Source organism: Alexandromys fortis, unplaced genomic scaffold (assembly GCF_014885135.2).
Source record: "Alexandromys fortis isolate MF-2015 unplaced genomic scaffold, M_Fortis_MF-2015_v1.1 scaffold_64, whole genome shotgun sequence".
Classification (NCBI taxonomy): Eukaryota; Metazoa; Chordata; class Mammalia; order Rodentia; family Cricetidae; genus Alexandromys; species Alexandromys fortis.
In genome coordinates this window covers 2,985,187-3,007,416 of record NW_026067976.1, presented here as the reverse complement: position 1 = coordinate 3,007,416, position 22,230 = coordinate 2,985,187, and the positions used below count along the sequence as shown (strand labels likewise).

The following is a 22,230-nucleotide window of genomic DNA, read 5'->3' as shown; positions in this document are numbered from 1 at the left end:
TACTGGCTTTATAGGTATACACCTTTAATCATCTAAGTTGTCATTTGGAAAAGTTGAGAGAATTATATAATAAGCAATTATATATTGTCTACCTAGATGTAATCAACTTTTATTAATTTTATCCATGTTTATATTCACACACACATTTATATAGTGAACTGTCTGTAAATACCAGATTTCATGGTACTGCCCTCCTTAATACTTCAGTATATATTTCCAAAGCATCAAGAACATTCTTCTACATTATGTGTTCTATTTAGGTGAAATTCCATTTTCAAGAAACATCAAAGGGCAAGACTTTGAAAAATCAGACCATGGTTCTTCGCAGAATACCAGTATGTCCAGCATCTATCAAAACTGTGCGATGGAGGTAAAGATTCTGCACTCACTGTACCTGTGGTAAAGTGACTAGACATATCCTTATCTCATGCGAGCACTTAACAGGACTCAGTGGGACCCATGTGGATACTCATATGAGTGCTTGAGACCTTTGAGGCAATGAACTGGTAGCTTTGTCCTTAATATACAAAAGCTGCTAACTCCAGTTGAAACCAATAGAATAAAAATTTCATTTTATTTCAGTAGAGTGGACCATTCAGGTTCATTTCCACCATAGAGACTCTCAGTGTTCTATTCTCCCTTTAGGTTTTGATGTCAAGTTGCTCACAGTGTAGAGCTTGTGGAGCTCTGGTTTATGATGAAGAAATAATGGCTGGATGGACTGCAGATGATTCAAATTTGAATACAACCTGCCCATTCTGTAAAAGCAACTTCTTGCCTCTTCTCAATGTAGAATTTAAAGACCTAAGAGGCTCTGCCAGGTTAGTATTGTGTGAGCTCCCTCAGGTGGTAAGTGCCCCGAAGCCATGGCTCTTTGGGCAAGGGTAAAGCATTCACAGCTGGGTCCAAGCACATCTTGTTTCTTTGGGCTGCTTTTCTGTTTTATTTAACGTATGGTTACCAGGAGTAGATTCTTGAAATTAGACTCTGCTTATAGATGATTCAATACTAATGTTTGGGCTGGGGAGATGTGACTTGGTTTTGAAAGTGCTTCCTGAGCAAACATGATTCCTAGCACCCAGGGAAAAGCTGAGCACCCATCTGAAATCCCAGCACTGGGGAGGTAAGGACAGGTAGTTCCCAGAAACTCACTGGCCAGTGAACCTCACCAAATCAGTGAGCTCCAGGGTCAGTGAGTGACACTGTGGGGAAAAAAAAAAAAAAAAAAGAAAAGGAAGTGGGGGAGAGAGCGAGAGAATACAGGTATGGCGAGTAATTGAAGTAAACATGGAACGTTGACCTCTGGCTTCCACATCCTGCATCTACTACACTCTTATATACACATGTGCACATAGCTACACAAACTTATGCCTTGGTGACCTAAATTAAGTCTTTAACACATCTTGTTGCCTCTGTCTGGTAAAGGGAGATGAACAAATTCTAGGTAATAGAAATACCACTAATTAAGAGGCTGGGGTATGACTCAGTGGTAGATCGCTTGGCCTTGTAAACTTAAGAAATGGGCTGATCAGTTTGTAATCAATTGAATTGGTAAGTAATTAAGAAGTATGCGGACCTAATCAATGGCCTTAATATTTTATTTGCTTTGGTGTTGTTTATATTGTTTTGATTGTTGTGAATTTAACCCAGGCATTCATGCACATGATATTAACATGTGCTCTGAGCTGCACTCTTAGCTCCCTTAGAGTCTGTTTTGTTGTTGATGATGATGATGTTTGTTTAATCCCGAGTTTAGAAGTGTTTCCTCTCTACTTTTCCTATTATCTTCAGGCATGATACTGGATCATACTCCTGACATAATATCCTCATTGGCCTGGCAAAGGCCCTCTTTTCTTTATTTTTTAATATTATATGTGTATGAGTATGGGTACATGTATGCCATGGTGCACATATCGAGGTCACAGGACATCTTTCTTTCTTTCTTTCTTTCTTTCTTTCTTTCTTTCTTTCTTTCTTTCTTTCTTTTTTTTTTTTTTTTTTTGAGCCTGTCCTGGAACTAGCTCTGTAGACCAGGCTGGTCTCGAACTCACAGAGATCTGCCTGCCTCTGCCTCCCGAGTGCTCGGATTAAAGGCGTGCGCCACCACCGCCCGGCCTACAGGACATCTTATAGGAAGGAGTTTGTTGTTACCTTCTACCTTGTTGAGGCAGTTTCTGTTGCTTAATTGAGTACTCCAGGCTAGCTGACTTCTGGGCGATTCCTCCTACCTTCACCTCCCTTCCTGCCTTAGGAGTAGGGTTACAAATATCTCTTTATGTGGGTTCCTGGATTCAGACTCAGATTGTTTAGACCTGTACAGCTATCATTTTTTCCCACTGAGGCATCTCACTGGCTCTGGATCATGGTTTTTACTCAGTCTGTTAGTCTGTGTCTTTTAATTGGTGACTTATGGACATTTGCACTCAAGGTTATATTTGAGAAGGGCTTGTTGCTCTTTATGGTTATGTTTGTTGTTCATTCTTCCACTTCTGTTAGTGTTGGATGTTTGCTATGCTGGACATGATTGATTGATTCCTTTCCTGTTCTCTTCTGTTGTGTTGCATTCATGGAGTGTGTTCTATCCTGTATTCTTGTGTGTGAAACTGTCTTCCTTTACTACCTTAATTTTCTGCAGTGCTGGCTTAATTGTCATAAATTGCCTTGACTTGTGTTTGTCTTGTGATACTCTCTTTTTTAATTAATTAATTTTTATGTATATGAATGTTTTGGTTGTATATATGTCTGTGCATACATGTGTGCCTGGTGCCCTCCAATGCTGGAAGAGGGCATTGGATCCTCTGGAACTGGAGTTATGGTTGTCAAGCCACCATATGGATGCTGGGAATCAAACCTGGGTCTTCTGGAAGAGCATCCAGTGCTCTTAACTACTGAGCCAGCTCCATCTTGAAATGTTGTTACTTCTCCATGTTGTTGTTGGCTTTATTGTTTGTTTGGCTGGTTTAGGGCATGGAAAAGAACCCTTGGTTGACAAGTATTTACTTCCAAGGTTTGGAATATATTTTTCCTTGTTTTCCTGACTTTTAGGGTGCTGGTGACAAATTTGTTATTCTGATGCTTCTGCCTGTAGCTATTAACTAATGATTTTTCTTTACAGCTTTTAGTATTGTTACTTTGCTTTGTGTTTTTTTTTTTTTTTTTTAAGTTGTGTCTGTGTGCGCATGTGTACTCAAGGCAAAAGAGAATGTTGGATCCCATAGTGCTGGCATGAGAGTGAATATAGATAGCATCCCTTGCCAGGGACTTCAGATGTTGGCAGGATGAATGTGGAAATTGTCAACGAGTGAAGTAAACCCCCAAAACTAAAGTGATAAAGTTGCATCTTGGCTTCATCTCAGTAGGACTGTTGGAGGTAGCTTTATTAGCATCCTCTCCTTCAGCATTCTTGTTGTCTGGACCTTGACCATCTTCCCTCATAAATTAAAAGGGATACCTTCTGAGACCCTGATCAGTGAAAACTTGGATTTAGACAGGTTGAGAGTAGTTACTCCCCCGACTTTTCCTGGAATTTCCTTGGTGTCTGCTGTTGTATTATGCCTACTGGCCAGCTTCTACACTAAGTACGATGCTGCTTATTCCTCAATACTGCCTTGCTACTCAGAGTGCTGTTGCCCAAGCCTGCCTAGTTCAATAGGGCTTGTCTCTTTGGAATCAAATACTAAGGGATGGACTTAGAAGGGTTCTGCAAGCATTGAAAGCCACTTGTACAAAGAGTTATCATGTTTATATTTTCTCCACACTGTATTTTGTATCTGGAAAGCCTGGGCGACTAATGTTTTTGAAGCCCCAAGTGTAGGTGTCTCTGTGACCACCAAAGCTAGCAGAGTTCTAAGTAGCCAGTGTTGAGTCAGACTTTGGGACTCTAACCCAAAGTAGGGTTTTTTTTATGTATATATAAGCAAAACATAATTTGTTGAAATTTTTCCTGGTGATAAATAACTCAGTCCTGTGTATACAATAAAGCTTAAGACATGAGTATATTCAAACTCTGTAAAGTACATGTGACATATTCGATAAAGATGGGTTCTATAGATTGACAAGCTTACTCTAAGGGTCTGAATCTGGTATGGCCTGACAAATAGCACAGAGGTCACCAGACTGTTGACTACATACATCTACTCCCAGCCTTCTGGATGGAAACAGGTTATATTTCTCTCTGAAGGGACAAAACCTGAGTGTTTGACGTTTCTAGTACCCATAGTGTTTATTTGTGAGCACAATGACCTTCATGTTTCACATCTGATGACCTAGCTTTGATCTCCAAGATCACACATCACATTCATAAACACATTAGTAATAAGTAAAATTAAAATATTTTGAATCGAATAACAAGGTGGAGATGTTAATGTACTTCTTAATTTAAATGTGAATATCATTAACTACAATTCAGCATTACATACAATAAACTGGGCAAATTTAAAATATATCATTCGAAGAAAAATGTTTATATTAGTGGGAATCAAATCCTTACCTAGAGTAAAACAGTATTACCTCAGATAATAATATTCTTTGCATGGCATTACCATCACCAAGTTCCTAACCAGAGAAAGAAGGAAAGAGAAAATGAAAATAAGGACAGATATGGAGGTCTATAAAAGGGGTATTGTGAGCAATTAAAGATGAACATAGATTAGCTCCTGGTATTAGAAGTGTGTAGCACCTTGCTCCACAGGGTCAGCATGAAACATGATGCTACTGGAGCCAGCTTTCAAGCCTGCCTGCCTGCTTGCTTCTGCCAACCATCCTAAGTTTGGTTTGGAAGTTTGTTTGTTTTATATATATAATTTATTATGAATACAGAGATCTGTATACATGTATGCAGATCTTATTATAGATGATTATGCGATCTATAATAAGCTACCATGTGGTTCCTGGGGAGTTGAACTCAGGACCTCTGGAAGAGCAGCCAGTGCTCTTAACCTCTGAGCCGTCTCTCCAGTCCCCTGGTTTGGGAGTTTTAAAAGTCAGATCCAGGTAGCACAAGTTGAACTTGAACTCAGGTCTCCCTGGCTCAGCCTCCACTTTCTCAGATTAACCTAGGCTTAAGAATTTTCCTTTTTTACAGTTCAGTGAAGATCTTTCAATTGTCATTATTCAAAAACAGTTCAAAGTTCCATAAACCAACAGAAAAATATTGAAATATTTACCACATTCAAAAATTATGTGTATAAATCATTTATGGAGAAAGGGATTTTTTAACGGCTTTTTCTTTCTTTCCTTCTTCCTCTTTCTTTCTTTTTTGTTTCTTATTTAGCTTTTTCCTGAAACCAAGTACATCTGGTGACAGTTTGCAAAGTGGCAGCATTCCATCGGCAAATGAGCCCTCAGAGCACAAACCTGTGTCCAGTTCAGCAGAACCTGACTTAATCAGCTTTATGGATTTCTCAAAACACAGCCAGACCATAATAGAAGAAGCAAGCTATACAGTCGAATCAAGGTACCACAGGGTGCACAGAGTTCACTGTAGGAAATGAGGTATTCCTGTAAACAGTCTATATTAAAGACAGTCTGGCTGGGCTAGCTGTTTGAGGGCAGGAGATTTCAAGTTTAAGGCCAATCTGTGCTCATCAATGAGACCCTGTCCTATCCCTGCCCCTTGCCAATGTTAGTCAGATCCTGTCTCTGTTCGCAGATCGTGGCCTGGTAGAAATTAAATGCCTCTCAGCAAACTTGTATTTGCATACATTGATGAGTACTTATTTGAGATTTTCTTTAATAAAGATGAGATGATGTTTGAATAAAGCAACCAAAGGCACCTTATTTTTTTTTTAATTTATATCATGTCCTCTTACACTCTTCTCCAGTTAATTACCTGACCAGCATTTGAAATGCTTGGAAAATGTTTATTCGTTGTATGGGGAGAGGCATGGTAGAAACTGAATGACAGTGCTCACATGGCTGGCAAGTGCTCTACCACTGAGCCACACCTCCAGCTTCCCATTTAATTCTTTTTTTAATATTTATTTATGTATGAGTGCTCTATCTGCATGTATGCCTTTATGCCAGAAGAGGGCATAAGACACCACTGTAGATGGCTGTGAGTTACCTTATGGTTGCTGAGAATTGAACTCAGGACCTCTGAAAGAATAGCCAGTGCTCTTAACTGCTGAGCCATCTCTCCAGCCCCACATTTAATTCTTAACGGATACCAATTCTCAGGTGATTCAGGACATTTAAATTCACTGTAGAAAATACTGTAGATTTCAGCTGTTTTTCATGACTTAACTGCATTGTTTCATTTTTTTTAAGTGATGAAATAAAGAAAACCAGTGTTGATGTCCAAAGTGTGAAAATTTCATCTGTGCCTAATAGTTTATCTAAACGAAATGTGTCTTTGACTCGAAGTCATAGCGTTGGAGGTCCTTTGCAAAATATTGACTTCTCCCAGCGACCATTTCATGGTATTTCAACAGTTAGTCTTCCAAATAGTCTGCAAGAAGATGTGGTATGTATCATTGTAATCATACTGTATACTCTTGTAATTAAGGAACACTCCATAATTTCATGATATCACGTGAAAAGTGATAGGTACAATTTTTTTTGGTGTCTCACACCTGTATTTCCAGCATTCAAGAGACTGAGACAGATTAAGGTAAGCTACACAGGGAGTTTCAAGGCCAGCAGAACTACATACAAGACCCTGGCTTGCTGGGGAGATGATGGCTCAGCCATTCAAGTGCTGTTGCACAAGCGTGAGAACTTGAGTTCAGATCTCCTGTACTTACCGATGGAAAAAGCCACGTATGATGGTACATGCCTAGTAATCCAAACACCGTGTAGATGGAGGCAAGACGATCCCTGGGCCTGTGAGAGACTTTGTCTCACAAATAAGGTCGAGAGTGTCAAACTTTGGTCTCCATGTGCACACATACACACATAGGAACATAAACCTTTGCCAGGTATGATGCTGCATAATTGTATTCAGAGATGGCAGGTTCAAGGTCATCTTGTCCCAAAAAGTCCATAAAGAAACCAAAAACTTTTAAAACTTAAAATTACATGTGTATGTGTGTGCACTTTGACTTTTTGAGACATAGTCTTGCTTTGTAGCTCCAACTGCCCTAGTCACTATGAGATGAGGTGGCCTTCAAACTTGTGGGTATCCTCATGCTTCTATCTCCCAAATGCTGGGATTACAAGCATGTGCTACCATACCTAGCTTCAACTATTTTTTTAATATGGAAAGTTTTTAAAAATGTACGAGGTCTCAACAATGTGGTGGTGTGAATACTACCATACCCAGCTCCGCTCAGGTCCTGTTTCCAGCTGGCGACCATTCTTCGATGCACGTCTTTGTTGTAATGAGGAGCAGCAGGCTGCATCCCCGCCACCCGGCTAGCTTATGCCCGAAATAATCACATGGAGATCTGTATTAATTGCTTCCTGGCCCATTAGTTCTAACCTCTTATTGGCTAACTCTCACATATTAGTTTAACCCATCTCCATTAATGTGTATTGACACTTGACTGTGGCTTACCTGCAAGAGTCTAACCAGCGTCCATCTCAGAGAGGAGAGCCATGGCATCTGCCACATTGCCTTCTTCCTCCCAGAATTCTGTTCTGTATTCTCCGCCCATCTAAGGGCTGCCCTATCAAAGGCCAAGGCAGTTTTCTTTATTCAACCAGTGAAAGCAACACATAGAAAGAAGACCCTCCTACACCATGTCTTCATTCACTTTTCTATGCCCAGATTATTTTGAAGGTAGTTTCAACATTATGCTATGTGTGATTATTTCAGCAAATATCTGTAAATGATTTTAACAGACATAATCACAAACCAGGTAGTCATCAGTCTTTGTTCTGACTTTCTGTCGTTATAGTAGGGTCAAAGGGGGGGGGTAGAGTGTGATTTTAGGCATCAGGGTGAAGTAAAGTTGTAAAGTTTATGCCTTTCAATTGGTTGGTAAACCTTAGTTTTTAAATTGTAGACTCCTTTTTTCTTCTCATAATTTGTTTGTTGATAAAACTAGATCCATTGGGGACTGAAGAGATGGCTCAGGCTGTTTTTTCAGAGGACCTGGGTTCAATTAATAGCACCCACACGGCAGCTCAGAACTGCCTGTAACTCCACCTCCAGGGGATCCAAAACCCTCACACAGACAAACATACCTGCAGGCAAAACACCAGTGCACGTCAAATAAATAAACAAACAAACAAATAAATAAATCATTTTTTAAAAACAGCTGAAAAGCCAGATGGTGGTGACCCAGGCCTTTAATCCTAGCACTCAAAAGGCGGATCTCTGAGAGTTCAAGGCCAGCCTGGTCTATAAGAGCTATTTCCAGGACAGACTCCAAAGCTACAGAGAAATGCTGTTTTGGGGGAAAAAAAAAAAAACAAAATAGACAACAACAACAAAAAAACCCAAACTGCTGTACCCTTTGTCTTAACTACTAGGGGTTCTCACAGTCTGGAGCTTTACAGTCTAGAAGCTTCGTTAGGTGTAGGGTATGTTTTGTTTGGTTTTGATTTTTTTTCTTAAATTAACTTTATTTTAAAAACTTGGAAATAAAAAATATCAGACACCAAAATTAACCAGATCCAGTCTAACATCTCAGTGAACTTACTTCTCAGTGTTTGGAATAGCATCTTGAAGTTGTAGGGCTTCATGTTGGATTTTTTTTTTAAAACAACTTTTCATTATATATCCTAACCTGACCCTGAGTTCAATATATTGATTGCATTGGCCTCAAACTTGAAGAAATACTTCCGTCTTTGTCAGCCACCACTCCTAGCTAACAAAGAAAAAACCAATTATTCCATCTTTTAGAGTTGTCATAGTCACAACAATAACTGTCACAGTTTTGTTTTGTTTTTTAAGTCTTTAAAGTCTTTTTTGGGGCTGGAGAGATGCTCAGCAGTTAAGAGCACTGGCTGCTCTTCCAGAGGTCCTAAGCTCAATTCTCAGCATCCACATGATAGCTCACAGCTGTCTGTAATTCCAGTACACCTTCACACAGACAAATGTGCACATAGAATAAAAATAAATAAATAAGACATTTGCAGGGAAGTGGTGGTGCATGCCTTGAATCCCAATCTTGGAAGACAGAGGCAGGCAGATCTCTGAGTTTGAGGCCAGCCTAGTCTACAAAGCTAGTTCCAAGACAGCCAGGGCTACACAGAGAAACCCTATCTTGAAAAAACAAAGCAAAACTATTTTGTTATATTTATTTAAAGAGTTTACTGATGTTGATTATTAATTTTTTCTGGTAATGATTTAGCTTAAGCATAATCTAGTGACATTGTTTGCTTTCATTCATTAGCATATTACAGATAGTAATCATCCTGAAATACAATTTAAACAGCATAGAAAAGATAATCTCACTGCAGAGTACTGGCAAACATCCAGAATTAAATAATGTCCACTTTTTATATATTCTTAAAGGACCATCTAGGAAAAAGGCCCAATCCTCCTCCTGTGTCTGTGCCCTATTTGAGTCCTCTAGTACTTCGGAAGGAACTTGAATCTTTGCTAGAAAATGAAGGTGATCAGGTCATTCATACATCCTCTTTCATCAATCAACATCCAATCATTTTCTGGAACCTGGTTTGGTATTTCAGACGTTTGGACCTTCCTAGCAACTTGCCAGGACTTATCCTCACATCTGAACATTGTAATGAAGGTGTGCAGGTGAGGTACCACCTTCTATATACTTGGACTGCATAATGTAGTTTAAATGAGTAAGATAAGGCGAGATGGGATGGTACAGTGTTGGGATCTGAGCCTTCTGGTTTCGGTGTGTGTGTGTGTGTGTGTGTGTGTGTGTGTGTGTGTGTGTGTGTTTTAAGCTGTATAGGATCTCCATTTTTAAGACTTTATGCTTCAGGATGACTGACTTCTGTGTTCAGGCTATCAATCACATCCCAGCCAGCAGTGAAGAGAAAATTGATATCCAAGAGATTATCTTCTCTTTTAGAGCTCCTGGAGCTGTACCTAGTGTTCCCATGTGTATATCTATACGGCCTGGACTCAGGATTCTCTGTCTAGCTGCACAGTTGTCTAGACAGAAGCTTTAATCATCAGGTATCACCGTCTCTCCTGGAATATGCACGCCTGTCTTGTTTGAAAAGTCCCGTCCATAACTTTCAGAGAATTAGTTAACAGTTAGGGAAGTTATGTAATTTATGTAAAGTAAATGCCTCACTAGTGATCACACTCGGGCCACCTCCAGGACCTGCCTCCTAAAGCCCTTATTGGGATCACTGTTGACAGGGAGCTGTATTTTATACATACTTTTATGATACTGCACATTGGGAGACACCAGGCCCCAAACACACTTGGCGCATAGCACAGTCTTTCTTAAATATTATAAATTTTAGTTTGACTTGATTAGCAGGTAGTGATTGAAAAAAGTTACCTTGTAAAGTTATAGACACTCTCATACTGTGTTTTACTAGACTTCGTTGTAATGATGGCTAACTTCTCCTATGCCTTTGTACTATTTATAATGTCAGAAAAACTAAACTTATATGCCAGAAAACAAGGCAGTTTATCATCAGGTATTAATAAAAATTAAAACTTTTGCTCAGAATTTTGGGTCTACAGTTAAAAAGAAAACTCATGTTCGAGGCCAGCCTGGTCTACAAGAGCTAGTTCTGGGACAGGCACCAAAGCTACAGAGAAACCCTGTCTCAAAAAACCAAAAAAAAAAAAAAAAAGAAAGAAAGAAAGAAAGAAAGAAAGAAAGAAAGAAAGGAAGAAAGAAAGGAAAGAGAGAAAGAAAAACTCATTAGATTTTATTACTGGTAAAATTTTATTTGAGAGGCTAATTTTATTAATCTCTTTTAGCTTCCTCTATCATCTTTGTCCCAGGACAGCAAACTTGTGTATATACAACTGTTATGGGATAATATCAACCTTCATCAGGAACCAGGAGAACCTCTATATGTCTCATGGAGGAACTTGAGTAAGTAAAAGAGAATCTAAGACACAACAGGGTTGGGCTTGGTATATTCCTTAAATCTCAGGACTCAGGAGGCAGAGATAGGTGGATTTCTGTGAGTTCAGGACAGTCAAGGCTAGATAACAGGTTTTCTATACCCCCAATAATAGATTTCTCTACCTATGCAGTAAGCCAGATCAAGCCAAATTAAAAAGACTAGGTTTGTTGGGCAAAGCATTCTTGTGGACCTTTCCAGTCCCCCGGAGGTGAGGCAGGGGAAGGAAGCAGGTCTAGAGGAGGGGGCAGCTTAAATACCCTGTAGTTGAGGTCTTTCTGCAAGGGCAGGGTTTAGAGTGGGACTGCAGATTCCAGCTAAACATCCCGACTTTCTTGGATATATGGGCTACTTCCAGTTGGTATGGGACAACATAGGGAGGGGGAATTGAGAATCTGTGGGCTCATACTCAATGGGAGTTATGGCTGAAGAAGCATTTGGCTAACTGCCGTCCTGAAGACCTCAGGAATCTGTTTCTTGAGGAAGCAGAGAAGGCAAGTTGCTAGGAGAAAAAAAAATAGGTGTGTATATTATATATATAAAATGTCACTATGAGCAGGGCTAGCCATGGAAAGAATGGAGATTGCCAGTAAGAATGGAATGGATATGCGCTCTGGTTGTACAAAAGAGACAGAGCAGATATGCCTTTCATTGGAACATACTAGAAAACTTGTAAGATGGAGGGTTCCATTTGCTGGACAAACCATTTATCCCGGGTAGGTGCTTGCTTGAGCCTGGAGAGTGGTACCAGCCCTGATGTTCCTGGATCTTGGAAGGATACAGAGTTTCTTTTTCCTTTTTTTTTTTTTCTGTTTTTTGTTTTTGTTTTTCAAGACAGGGTTACTCTGTGTAATAATTCTATAATTCTGGCTGTCCTGGAACAATCTTCATAGACTACAGACTGGCCTTGAACTCACAGAGATCTGCCTGCCTCTGTCTCCTGAGTGCTGGGATTAAAGGCATGCACCACCACCGCCCAGCTCTGAGTTTCCTTTTGATTTTTTGAGACAGATTTTCTCTGTATAGTCCTGGCTCTCCTGGAACTCACTCTGTAGACCAGGCTGGTCTTAAACTCAGAGATCTACTAGACTCTGCCTCCAGAGTGCTGTGATTAAAGGTGTGTACCACCACTGCCCAGTCTCTGATTTTTATTTTTTTCTCTTCCGGTTCCCTTCTGGTGTACTCACAGTCAATAAAGGTTGTTCCTTCCCTACTAGTTTCTAGAATATAGTGGAGCATACTCCAGCCCCAGGGAAGAAGCTTTAAGTTTGAGAAAAGGGAAGAGAGTTACATGTTTTAGTAAGCACATTATCACTGCTTTTACTGGCAAAAAGGAGGTGATTTTTGAAGACCTCAAGATGACATAGCTCTGGAAACCTTGTTACTGCTTGGGAAACCTGCTCTCCATGTCTTGTTCTTTAGATTCTGAGAAGAAACCATCAGAGGAGCAGCAGGCAGCCAGCGCTTTAGTTGAGACTATCAGGCAGAGTATTCAGCAGAATGACGTTCTGAAGCCCATCAATCTGCTTTCCCAGCAAATGAAGCCGGATGTGAAAAGACAAAGGTAATGATCTCAGTATCTTTTTCTTTTTTCTTTTTTTTTTTTTTTTGGTTTTTCGAGACAGGGTTTCTCTGTGGTTTTGGAGCCTGTCCTGGAACTAGCTCTTGTAGACCAGGCTGGTCTCGAACTCACAGAGATCCGCCTGCCTCTGCCTCCCGAGTGCTGGGATTAGAGGCGTGCGCCACCACCGCCCGGCAGTATCTTTTTCTTGATGCCACTCAATTTAACATTTTATGGTGTGTAATTGTAAAAGAAATGACTATATTCAAATATATGCATTCATGTCTGACAGTGAGTCAGTCAAAGAGAATAGGTTAAATCTTAGCAAGGTAAGTCCTCGATGAAGGTGTATGGTATATTTTGGAAATGTTTCTCCTCTTCATTGGAAATCTTTGATGCACACCATTAATCCCAGCACTCGGGGCACAGAGGCAGTGAATTTTTAAACTTTGACACATGTAAGTACAACTTGTGCCATCCTGTGATGACCTCACCATTTTTTTCTTGTTGGATACTATGAGATTAGAAATAGGATCAGTTTAGGAAAGTGTGGAACTACTTTCCTCATCCTTGTTATTGGGATCTGTACACATTCACATCTTGAGTAACTGCATTTTGTTGTGGAAGCTTTGTAAGGGGAGGGGTGCATAATTATATCAAACGCTATGAATACCCCAGCATCCTCTCCTTTGTTTGGATGTAAGTCCCTATATAATCTTGACTGGCCTGGAACTCAGTATGTAGACCAGGTTGACCTTGAACTCACAGTGCTTGTTCTACCATGATAAAAAGTTTATCTCACAGGTCCACCTCATTTGTTTAATGTTTGCCATGCTAGGTAAGAGTTAGACTTTGGCTCTCATGTATGCTGGGCAAACACAGTGCCACTTGGCCACAGCCCTAGAGCAGTGGTACTGGTGTTCAAACCCAGGGAGTCTTGTGCATGTTCAGCCAGTGCTGTGTGATTGAGCCACACCTCCCAACCCCCATTAACTCTTTTTAAAAGTTTAAAATTGGAATTAGTGGCTCATAGGATATTTTTTACATACAGAGTTTAGCATACCCTTCAACCAGCTTCCTCAAAGATGCCACACATACCCAAGGTGTTACGTGAAAGCAGGAATTACAGAGCTGCTAACCCAGTATGGAATTGATATGCTTTCACTGTATACTGCCAGATGTGCTGGTTTGTATCTGTAATCTCAGCACTTTGAAGTTTGAGGCCAGTCTCCACTGCAAAGTGAGCTATACACCCTGGGCTATAGTGAAACTCTAGTCACAAAGAAATCACCAAGGGCTGGAGAGATGGTGAGCATTGCCTGCTATTCCAAAGGTGCTGAGTTCAATTCCCAGCAACCACACGGTGGCTCACAACCATCTGTAATGAGGTCTGGTGCCCTCTTCTGGCCTGCAGGCATACATGTAGACAGAATATTGTATACATAATAAATATTTTAAAAAATCACTAAAAATCTCCATCTGCACATTTTGTTTGCTATTTGTTGTTGTTTACCACTTCAGAAAATTTCTTTCTTTTTATAGGAGTTTATACAGAGAAATCCTTTTCTTATCATTAGTGTCTCTTGGAAGAGAAAATATTGATATTGGTAAGTTGATTAATGGGGAATTATTTAAAAGACTTCAGTTTTATTTTCTAAATTGAAGTGGGGTTTTGTTTTCTAATGGAGCTGGTAGAAGTGTTAGGCCATATTCCTAGCATACAGGGACAAGAAAAATGAAGCTGGTATGAGTAAATAGTTGCCTTTAGAACGGCTGAAATGTGATCAGCTTCCGACCCTGCCATCATGCCATGCCTTCTGCACCATTGTGGACTTTCCCTCTGGAATAAGCTAAACTACAGCCTTTCTTTAAAAGCAAAAGAGATTACTCTCTCTAGCTGGGCCTGGTGCATTTGCGGACTAAGATTGGAGGATCACAAGTTGGAGGGCAGTGTGGGCTGTAAGACTGTTTTAAAACAACAGCAGGTGAGATGGCTCAGTGGATAGAGGCCGCCTGCCACCAGGCCTGATAACCAAGTTTATCCCCAGGACCCACATGATAGAGAAAACTTGAGTCCCTCAACTTTTCCTCTGACCTCCACACATACACTGTGACATGTATTCCCTACTCCATTCCACCCCAAAAAAATCAATTTAAAAATGTGTCACATGACTCATGTTTTTAAGTACATAGCTTTTGATTAAAAAAAATTACAATTGCATTTTTGAAAATGTTTTTCAGAGGCTTTTGACAATGAATATGGACTTGCATACAGAAGTCTATCTTCAGAGATTCTTGAAAAGTTACAGAAAATCGATGCCCCGCCAAGTATGAGTGTGGAGTGGTGCAGGAAATGTTTTGGAGCGCCTCTCATTTAAATAAGATACATTCGAATTTTGGTAGAGTAGTGGGGAAATAGATCCTGCCTGGAAACTTTTCTAGTTTTTCCCCAAATCATGACTTGGTGAAAGCTGCAATGAAGTAACTCTTGGGGATAAAAATACAAAGAAACTGTAATTCATACTGAATCATCTCAGAATGTAAAATATCACTCAACTCCCTGAGGTTTATTGATGTTGGAAATTTTCAGTTCCTGACCTATTTCTCTGCCTCTGCTGAAAACAACCAAAACTATTTTTGGATTTCACAGTATGTGTATAAGAAATAGTCATCTTTCTAGATACTTGGTTTTATTGAAGCTGCTGAGCTGGAAAATGGCAAATTAAATTTGCCTAACCCCAAAACAAGTGAAATATTTCAATTATAAGAGTAACTGTGTATGATTGTATATGTGTGGGGCTATGTGGTAGGTATGTGTGTGTCTATTTATTAAAATACTTAGATTGCATGTTGCAATAGTTTCTGGAAGGAGGCCTCAGCAGTTCCAAAAGCATCTGTAAGTCCTAACTGCCTTCCCTGTGACTTAAATTTCTATTTTACCTTTTAAATTATGTATTATCCTGTTAGTAGGTTGTATCTTGTATATCCAGGTGCTCCTTTCCATCTTCTTCCAATACCAAATTAATCTATGATGCTTCCATTGGAATCCAATAGGTAAAATGAAATTAAACTTTGTAACCTACTGAAATTATCCAGAACATACTTAAAATGCTAAGGTATGTGTAGTCTTTGACCCTGAAATCTTTATTCAGGCAGGCCAAATGTTGGCATTGATTACATTTTATAATCCTGATTTCTTGGGAGGCGGAGGTAGAGGCAGGAGGATAAGTTCAAGGCCAGCCTGAACAACTCCTATCTCAAAATAAGTTGTAAGGAAGTTTGGAAATGCAGTTCAGTGGTTAAGAGCATTTGGCTTATGTAAGGCCCTAGGTTTAGTTCCTAGTACCACAAAAAAAAAAAAAAAAAAAAAAAAAAAAAAAAAAAAAAAAACCACCCTGTGGCACAGAGAATTTGCACTGCACATAAAAGTTTTATTCTTGTACAATATTTTGATTTATATGCTTGTGAATAAGTGTGTATTTGTAAATACTGGTTTTTTTAGGTTGAATCAATTAAGTCTTAAAACCTTAAAGCTTATTGAGCTTATTGCCAGTAAGTTTAAGAAAATCATGACCTCACAAGCCCTACCTTGACATTTATTGTGCTTTTTGTTTAAAACATCCATTAACATAAGAACAGCAAATTTGCCTTAGCTGTCTGCATGGTTTAGAAAGCCAGTGGTTATTTGTGCACTTACAGTAATAGTGCAGGTGACTAAACCAGTCGACACATAAACTTACCTCAATATGGTATACATTAATAGCATAAATTTTTTCTGCGTGGTGGGAACTTTTTAAAATTATGTACCAGCATTTCAACGTTAAAAGTTGTCCATCTGACTTTGGAGAATTCTAAATTTTGAGTGTTAAGTAAAAATTTTATCAGAAAGTTTGTAAAATCTTCAAATTGGATCTTTTACAGTTTCAAATATATATATTTTTACAGCTTATACCTTAACACTTATTGACCCAATAAATTTATTATCTTGCATATATAAAATTAAAGTTGAATAAAAAGAAAAATCTTAAACTTTGTGTCTGTTGAATTTCTGTGATTGGGTGTTCCATTCTGTTTTGGGATTTTTTTTTCTGGTCTTTATAACCTGAATTGCTACTAGCCAAAGTATTTTATGTCAAGGTTATCAAACTTATAACTAGTAACTGCTAGTTACTTAGTACCTTTTGGTATAACTTTTCATTTTGGCTTGTGCTTTTGGGACAGGGTCTCCCTGGCTGTCCCGAAATTCACTGAGACCAGACTGGACTCAAACTCAAGAGATCCCCAACTCTGCCTAACAAGTGCTGGGATTAAATGTGTGCACCCCCAGCAACTGGCTTGACACAGCTTTCTAGAAATTTACAAGTCTTTGCTACCATCCACGAGAACTGTTGGAGCCCTGCCTGTCACAGCCTTTCTCTCTGGCCTTGAATTTGAGAGATCTACCTGCCTCTCTGCTGGGATTAAAGGGGCGTGCCACCACCATCTAGCTAAATCTACCAGGCTGGTCTCGAACTCACATGAACTCACAGAGATCAGCCTGTCTCTGCCTCCCGAGTGCTGGGATTAGAGGCCTGTGCCACCATCGCCCGGCCATCTAGCTAAATCTTAACCCCCTTTTTTTCCTTTCTTTGGGGGGAGGGTTTTTCCAAAACAGAGTTTCTCTGTTTAACAGCCCTGTTCTAGAACTAGTTCTGATAGACCACCAGGCTGGCTTTGAACTCGTAGATGAGAGATCCACCTGTCCTGTCTCCTGAATGATGGAATTAAAGGTGTGCACCAGTCTGGCACATCTTAATTTTACAGGCTTTCTCTAGCACCTTTCTCACATTCAAGGGACAATCCCAGATTTTGAAAAGTTGAGGATCAGCAATCTTCAAAATTTAAATTTTGTTTAACATTAGTTCTAGTACTGCAATTTTTTTATGCTGACCCCAGCAACCTAAAAGGTCAACGACTTAAGTTTATAGAACTTAATTTAACTAAGTAACACTTCATGGTAACTTCACTGATGAGCAAAAAGTACCCAGTTTAAGGTTATACATACACTTCTATAGTGACCAAGTCATCTAATCATGTCTGAAATTTCCCAATCATAAGACTTAAAGCTTTAAAAATGTTTTCATTTCTTTTAAAGACTACATACCCCTGTCCGTCGTGGACTCCACTGACAAGCAGGCTGGCTACCTCCTCCCATAAGCAGCAGTCACTTAAAGTATTGGCTTTATATCTGAGCTCATCACTACACAGGTTATAGGCAGTGCTTTGTGCTTTACTATTTGCAATGCATGTAACACACCTTAAGATACTATTCTTTCCAGTCATGCTGGCACATAGACTAGCCTGGTGCCAGGCCAGCCAGGCCTTGCCTTACTTAGGTAAAAATTAGTTTTGCCTCCAAGCCCAGCCTAGACCACAGGAAAACAGTAAGATATGTGTCATCTAAAGATGCCTTGGCAGGAACAAAGACTGGTTAGCTTTAGCCTGAGCACAGGATGAAATATCAACTGCTGGGAAGAGAGGTCTAAGATGTGATGTCATAAGCTAAGCACTACAAAGACCAAGGAGTGTATAATGTTCACAGCCAGTATGAACTTCCAGAATCTCTTCAATATTAAAGTCACCATTTAGTAGGACTTGATAGTGGTTTTAGTAGCCTTACAATTAAGTCTGACTTAAGAACAGCTGAGAGCTACATGACCAACCAGTTAAAGTGACACCATTTACCTAGTGTTCCACAAATAAAAAGGTTCCCAAGTTTTCATTTGAGGTGGCTTTGCTCTGTGTAGTCTGTTCACCCTCTTCTTTTGGCTATACCTGTGAATGGTGCCCTAGCAGCCAGAGAGAAGAACCTTAAATGACTGGATCAGAATTTCTAAGCCTGTCCTCTGAAGGACATTTCCCATTTTACTTGTGCTTGCAAAACACCTTTGGTCTAAATGACAGAAAGTTATGCCTAACAAAAAGAACCAGTTACATGGGTTCTGCCTTGTGGAACAGCTGTTTTAGACTGGATGCCAATCAGCAGTAGTTCAGCATGCTTGAGGCCTAGGTTTAACCCTAGCACAACTGATAGCCTTGCCCTTCACCAAGAATGCAACCAAGTAGGCTATATTCACTGTAGAAATTATGGTATACTACGGGGCTAGGGAGAGGTAGTAGTGGATAACACCTTTTTGGGGCAAAATGGCTTCTTTGTCAAACAGCCCTGGCTATCCTAGAATTCGCTTTGTAGAGCAGACTGGCCTTGAACTTGAGATCCACCTGCTTGGGATGTCCTCCAAGAGCTGAGACTAAAGGTGTGTGACACCAGCAAGGCTGTTATTTCCAGAACTAAAACTATTAATCTTATGTACTGAGTCATTTATTGCCTCATCTATACTTAAGAAAAATCCCTAGTCCTAGCACTCCAAGACAGGCAGATCTTTGTTAGTTCAAGGCCAGCCTAGTCTGCCAAGAGCTAGTTCCAGGATAAAAGCACCTAATTTAAATAGGAACACTTTCCCCTTATTTCTAGCACAACCCAGTGAGTTCATTTCTGACTCGCTCCTTTTCAACTTCACTTATCCAGTTACACAACTAATAAAAAAAACCAATAAGGGAGACTCAAGGTCTGATCATTTATTTGTTACCCTTACAGACTTATTTTTGACTGGACTCAGACTTAGAAGTAGAAGCTCTCAGCGAGGACAGCCTTCGCCTCTTGGCAATCTGTTCCTGGCGCTTTTCTTTGGCTTCCTAAACAAGAAAAAAAAAAAAGTAACAGTTAAGGATTTCTCGGGGAAAAAAGTGCAAACCCAGTGGCAGTTCTGCATTGTTACATGTCTTACCTTCATTCTCTTGGCCAAAAGTTTAGCATATTCTGCAGCCTCCTCCTTGTTTTTCTTTGTTCGTTGCTTCTTCAGAGCAATACGCCGGCGTTTGTGTTGCAGAACACGTGGAGTCACAAGACGCTGAATCTTGGGTGCCTTGGTCCTGGGCTTCTTACCTNTGATGCCATTTTGTATCTAGCAGCTGAGACATACTGCATTATGTAAATAAATGACATTTTCTTTATCGATTCTTTGTTTGAGGGATATCTGGGTTGTTGCTCTAGGTGAAACTATCATTTCACCAACATGACACCTATGGCCCAGAAAAGAAAGAAGACCATTCTCATGGTCATAGTAAATCCAAGATAAACTGGAAGCTGGAACCAGTGCTTCCTCTGTAGCAAAACATTCTCTCTAGTGACACAATCACCAGTGATGTTTTTAATTCTTCATTGGTGTGTGTACATGTGTGTGTGTGTAGCATGTGTGGAGGTCAGAAGAAACATTTTTTTTTCCTGTAACCTTTGCATAGATTCTGGGTATTGAATTCAGGTCTCCAAGTTTATGTGACAAGGATGTCTGCCCATCAATCTGCCTCACTGGCTCTGATGTCTTTTATTGAGATTTGTTAGTATACTTGTAATGTTAGCCAAGATGGTAGAGATCTATGTTTATTACTGCAGACATTGAAAAATAGTTTCTTGAATAGCTTCTAGCCCATGAATATATGTGGTTCTGTAAAGAGGCTAAAGGAATGGAGAACAGACTTCTTTCCAGCAAGAAAAGATTGATTTTTTTTTCAAGGTCTGATCATTTATTTGTTACCCTTACAGACTTATTTTTGACTGGACTCAGACTTAGAAGTAGAAGCTCTCAGCGAGGACAGCCTTCGCCTCTTGGCAATCTGTTCCTGGCGCTTTTCTTTGGCTTCCTTCATTCTCTTGGCCAAAAGTTTAGCATATTCTGCAGCCTCCTCCTTGTTTTTCTTTGTTCGTTGCTTCTTCAGAGCAATACGCCGGCGTTTGTGTTGCAGAACACGTAGAGTCACAAGACGCTGAATCTTGGGTGCCTTGGTCCTGGGCTTCTTACCTTCTTTGTTTAAAGGCTTTCTGACAACGTACTGGCGGACATCATCTTCTTTAGAAAGATTAAAAAGCTTCCGGATTCTACTAGCTCTTTTAGGTCCCAACCGACGAGGCACAGTAGTATCTGTCAGTCCAGGAATATCCTTCTCTCCTTTTTTTACAATAACCAAGTTGAGAACACTCAGATTGGCATCCACAATGCAACCTCGGACAGATTTGCGCTTTCTCTCTCCGGTTCTCCTTGGTCTATAACAAGAATGCCCCTTACTCAACAGCAGGCGCACTCTGCCATGGGTCAGGACACCTTGTTTCATGGGAAAACCTTGTTTGTCATTGCCGCCACTGATTCGGACCACGTAACCCTGAGTTGAAAAAAAAAAAAAAACGGTACATTTACCAGTTCTGTTCCAATCTATAAAATGTAGGATCTTGACCTCTAATGAGCCACACCTCAGCAGAAAATAACCTCAAGTTCTCTACATTTCCAAATTAAGTTCAACGAGCAAATTCTCCACTACGAACCAACCAGGTTTTAAGAGTCATCATGAAGGGCTTCCAAAGGCCTGAATTACAACTCCTCTTGGCACTTCTCCCCAGCAGAAAGCTACGACCTAACTCCAAAGCAACCCTATTAGCCCAGCTCTGTCAAACGCCGACAGTCCTCACAACCACTGCGAAAAGCTGGGAAATCCTGCCAGTACCATTACCTTCCACTCTTCACCCAGGGCATCGGCAGCCACTTCCGTGGCCATGCGCTTCTCATAGAAGGTTCGAAGCTTGCGTTCATCGTCCACTTCGATGAGTTTTTGGCAGCCGGTGGCTGGGAAGGAGATATTCAGCTAGGAATTTAAAGGGGGGTAAAAAGGAAACCTTAGAAAACACGCAGCAACGTCAACAGTACGGTCCCATAACGTTTTGTGGCAGAAAACTCGAGACACGAACTCTTCCTCCCTGCAAGCCCGAGCACGGGTTAAGTACCACATTAGTGGGATACGGATTCCTCCAGCTCTGTGAAATGCGATGAGGCCGCCAGAGCGCCCCTCACGATCCCGGAACGCAGAGCACGCGGTGACGCGGGGCCACGAGCAGCCGGGCCGCCCGCCGCACCGCGGGCTGAGCCTCAGACCCGGCTGTGCAGGGTTGGGAGCCGGGCGCCGCCATGGAGCCACGTCCGCCGTTCCATCCAACGCCGCAATCGGCCGCCATCCGCGCTCCCGGGGAGCCCCAAGCCCACGAGAGAGAGCATCCTCCTGCCTCAGCCCCTTCTCCACCTGCGGCGGAGCCAATGCTGCGCTCTGGTGCTCGCACTAAGCCTCCCCGCTCTCACTGAGGCCCGGCCACCACCTCCTACCTTCATCTTCGCACAGCCGACCGCCTAGGAGGCGCCACGAAAAAGAGACCTAACTTCCGCTTAACCCAGGTCACATAGCGCTCTCAAGTCTCGCGAGACTGGCCTGCGCCGGAGCCGGCGGAAGCGAGTCCAGAGGGGCGGTACTTCCGGGGGTGGATTACTAGCGTGCCGAGAGGCGTCCTCTTTGCGGAGTGGTGCTTGGGCTTCCTGGTTTTTCCGGTGAGGGCACTGGTCATTTGTGTTGCGGGTTCGCCGCTTCCTCGGTGCTGTTTCCCGCCTCGGCGTGAGTCTGGTCTACGCCGCGGAGCCGAATCTCGGTTCCCGACCCTGGCGTCCTAAGTGGGAAAGCGCGCTTGGGCTAGCCTGTCTCTCATCTCGGCGAAAGATTTCCAGTGCAGGATTGTTGTCTTGATCCCAGCGATCGGCAGCAAGAAATCCTGAACGCCGTGCTTTGTCCTGCATCTATCA

At 41.1% G+C, this 22,230-nt stretch overlaps 2 protein-coding genes across 5 annotated transcripts in view; one reads left to right on the top strand and one right to left on the bottom strand.

The window, feature by feature from the left end:
* The window catches only part of Dennd4c (DENN domain containing 4C), a 97,304-nt gene extending 80,758 nt beyond the window's left edge, over positions 1 to 16,546 (top strand). For all 3 annotated transcript variants that reach the window (XM_050157361.1, XM_050157360.1, XM_050157362.1), the window contains 9 exons: positions 261 to 370; positions 646 to 821; positions 5,273 to 5,455; positions 6,268 to 6,463; positions 9,404 to 9,649; positions 10,808 to 10,925; positions 12,379 to 12,520; positions 14,060 to 14,124; positions 14,759 to 16,546. In XM_050157361.1, coding sequence (XP_050013318.1) covers positions 261 to 370; positions 646 to 821; positions 5,273 to 5,455; positions 6,268 to 6,463; positions 9,404 to 9,649; positions 10,808 to 10,925; positions 12,379 to 12,520; positions 14,060 to 14,124; positions 14,759 to 14,895 — 1,373 coding nt within the window. In that variant the 3' untranslated portion in view covers positions 14,896 to 16,546. The remainder of the gene's footprint in view (positions 1 to 260; positions 371 to 645; positions 822 to 5,272; positions 5,456 to 6,267; positions 6,464 to 9,403; positions 9,650 to 10,807; positions 10,926 to 12,378; positions 12,521 to 14,059; positions 14,125 to 14,758) is intronic.
* A 2,569-nt stretch (positions 16,547 to 19,115) lies between these two features.
* Rps6 (ribosomal protein S6) lies at positions 19,116 to 21,890 on the bottom strand. 2 transcript variants are annotated; one of them, XM_050157381.1, is made up of 5 exons: positions 21,763 to 21,890; positions 21,119 to 21,250; positions 20,416 to 20,773; positions 19,345 to 19,502; positions 19,116 to 19,252 (listed from the first exon to the last, which is right to left on the bottom strand). In XM_050157381.1, the coding sequence occupies exons 1-5, from the start codon at positions 21,766 to 21,768 to the stop codon at positions 19,157 to 19,159; spliced, it is 750 nt and encodes a 249-aa protein (XP_050013338.1). In that variant the 5' UTR covers positions 21,769 to 21,890; the 3' UTR covers positions 19,116 to 19,156. The 2 variants fall into 2 exon arrangements, with proteins under 2 accessions (XP_050013338.1, XP_050013339.1); XM_050157382.1 differs by lacking the exons at positions 19,116 to 19,252; positions 19,345 to 19,502 and having other exon boundaries at positions 20,118 to 20,773; positions 21,763 to 21,887.
* Between the last annotated feature and the right edge of the window lie 340 nt (positions 21,891 to 22,230).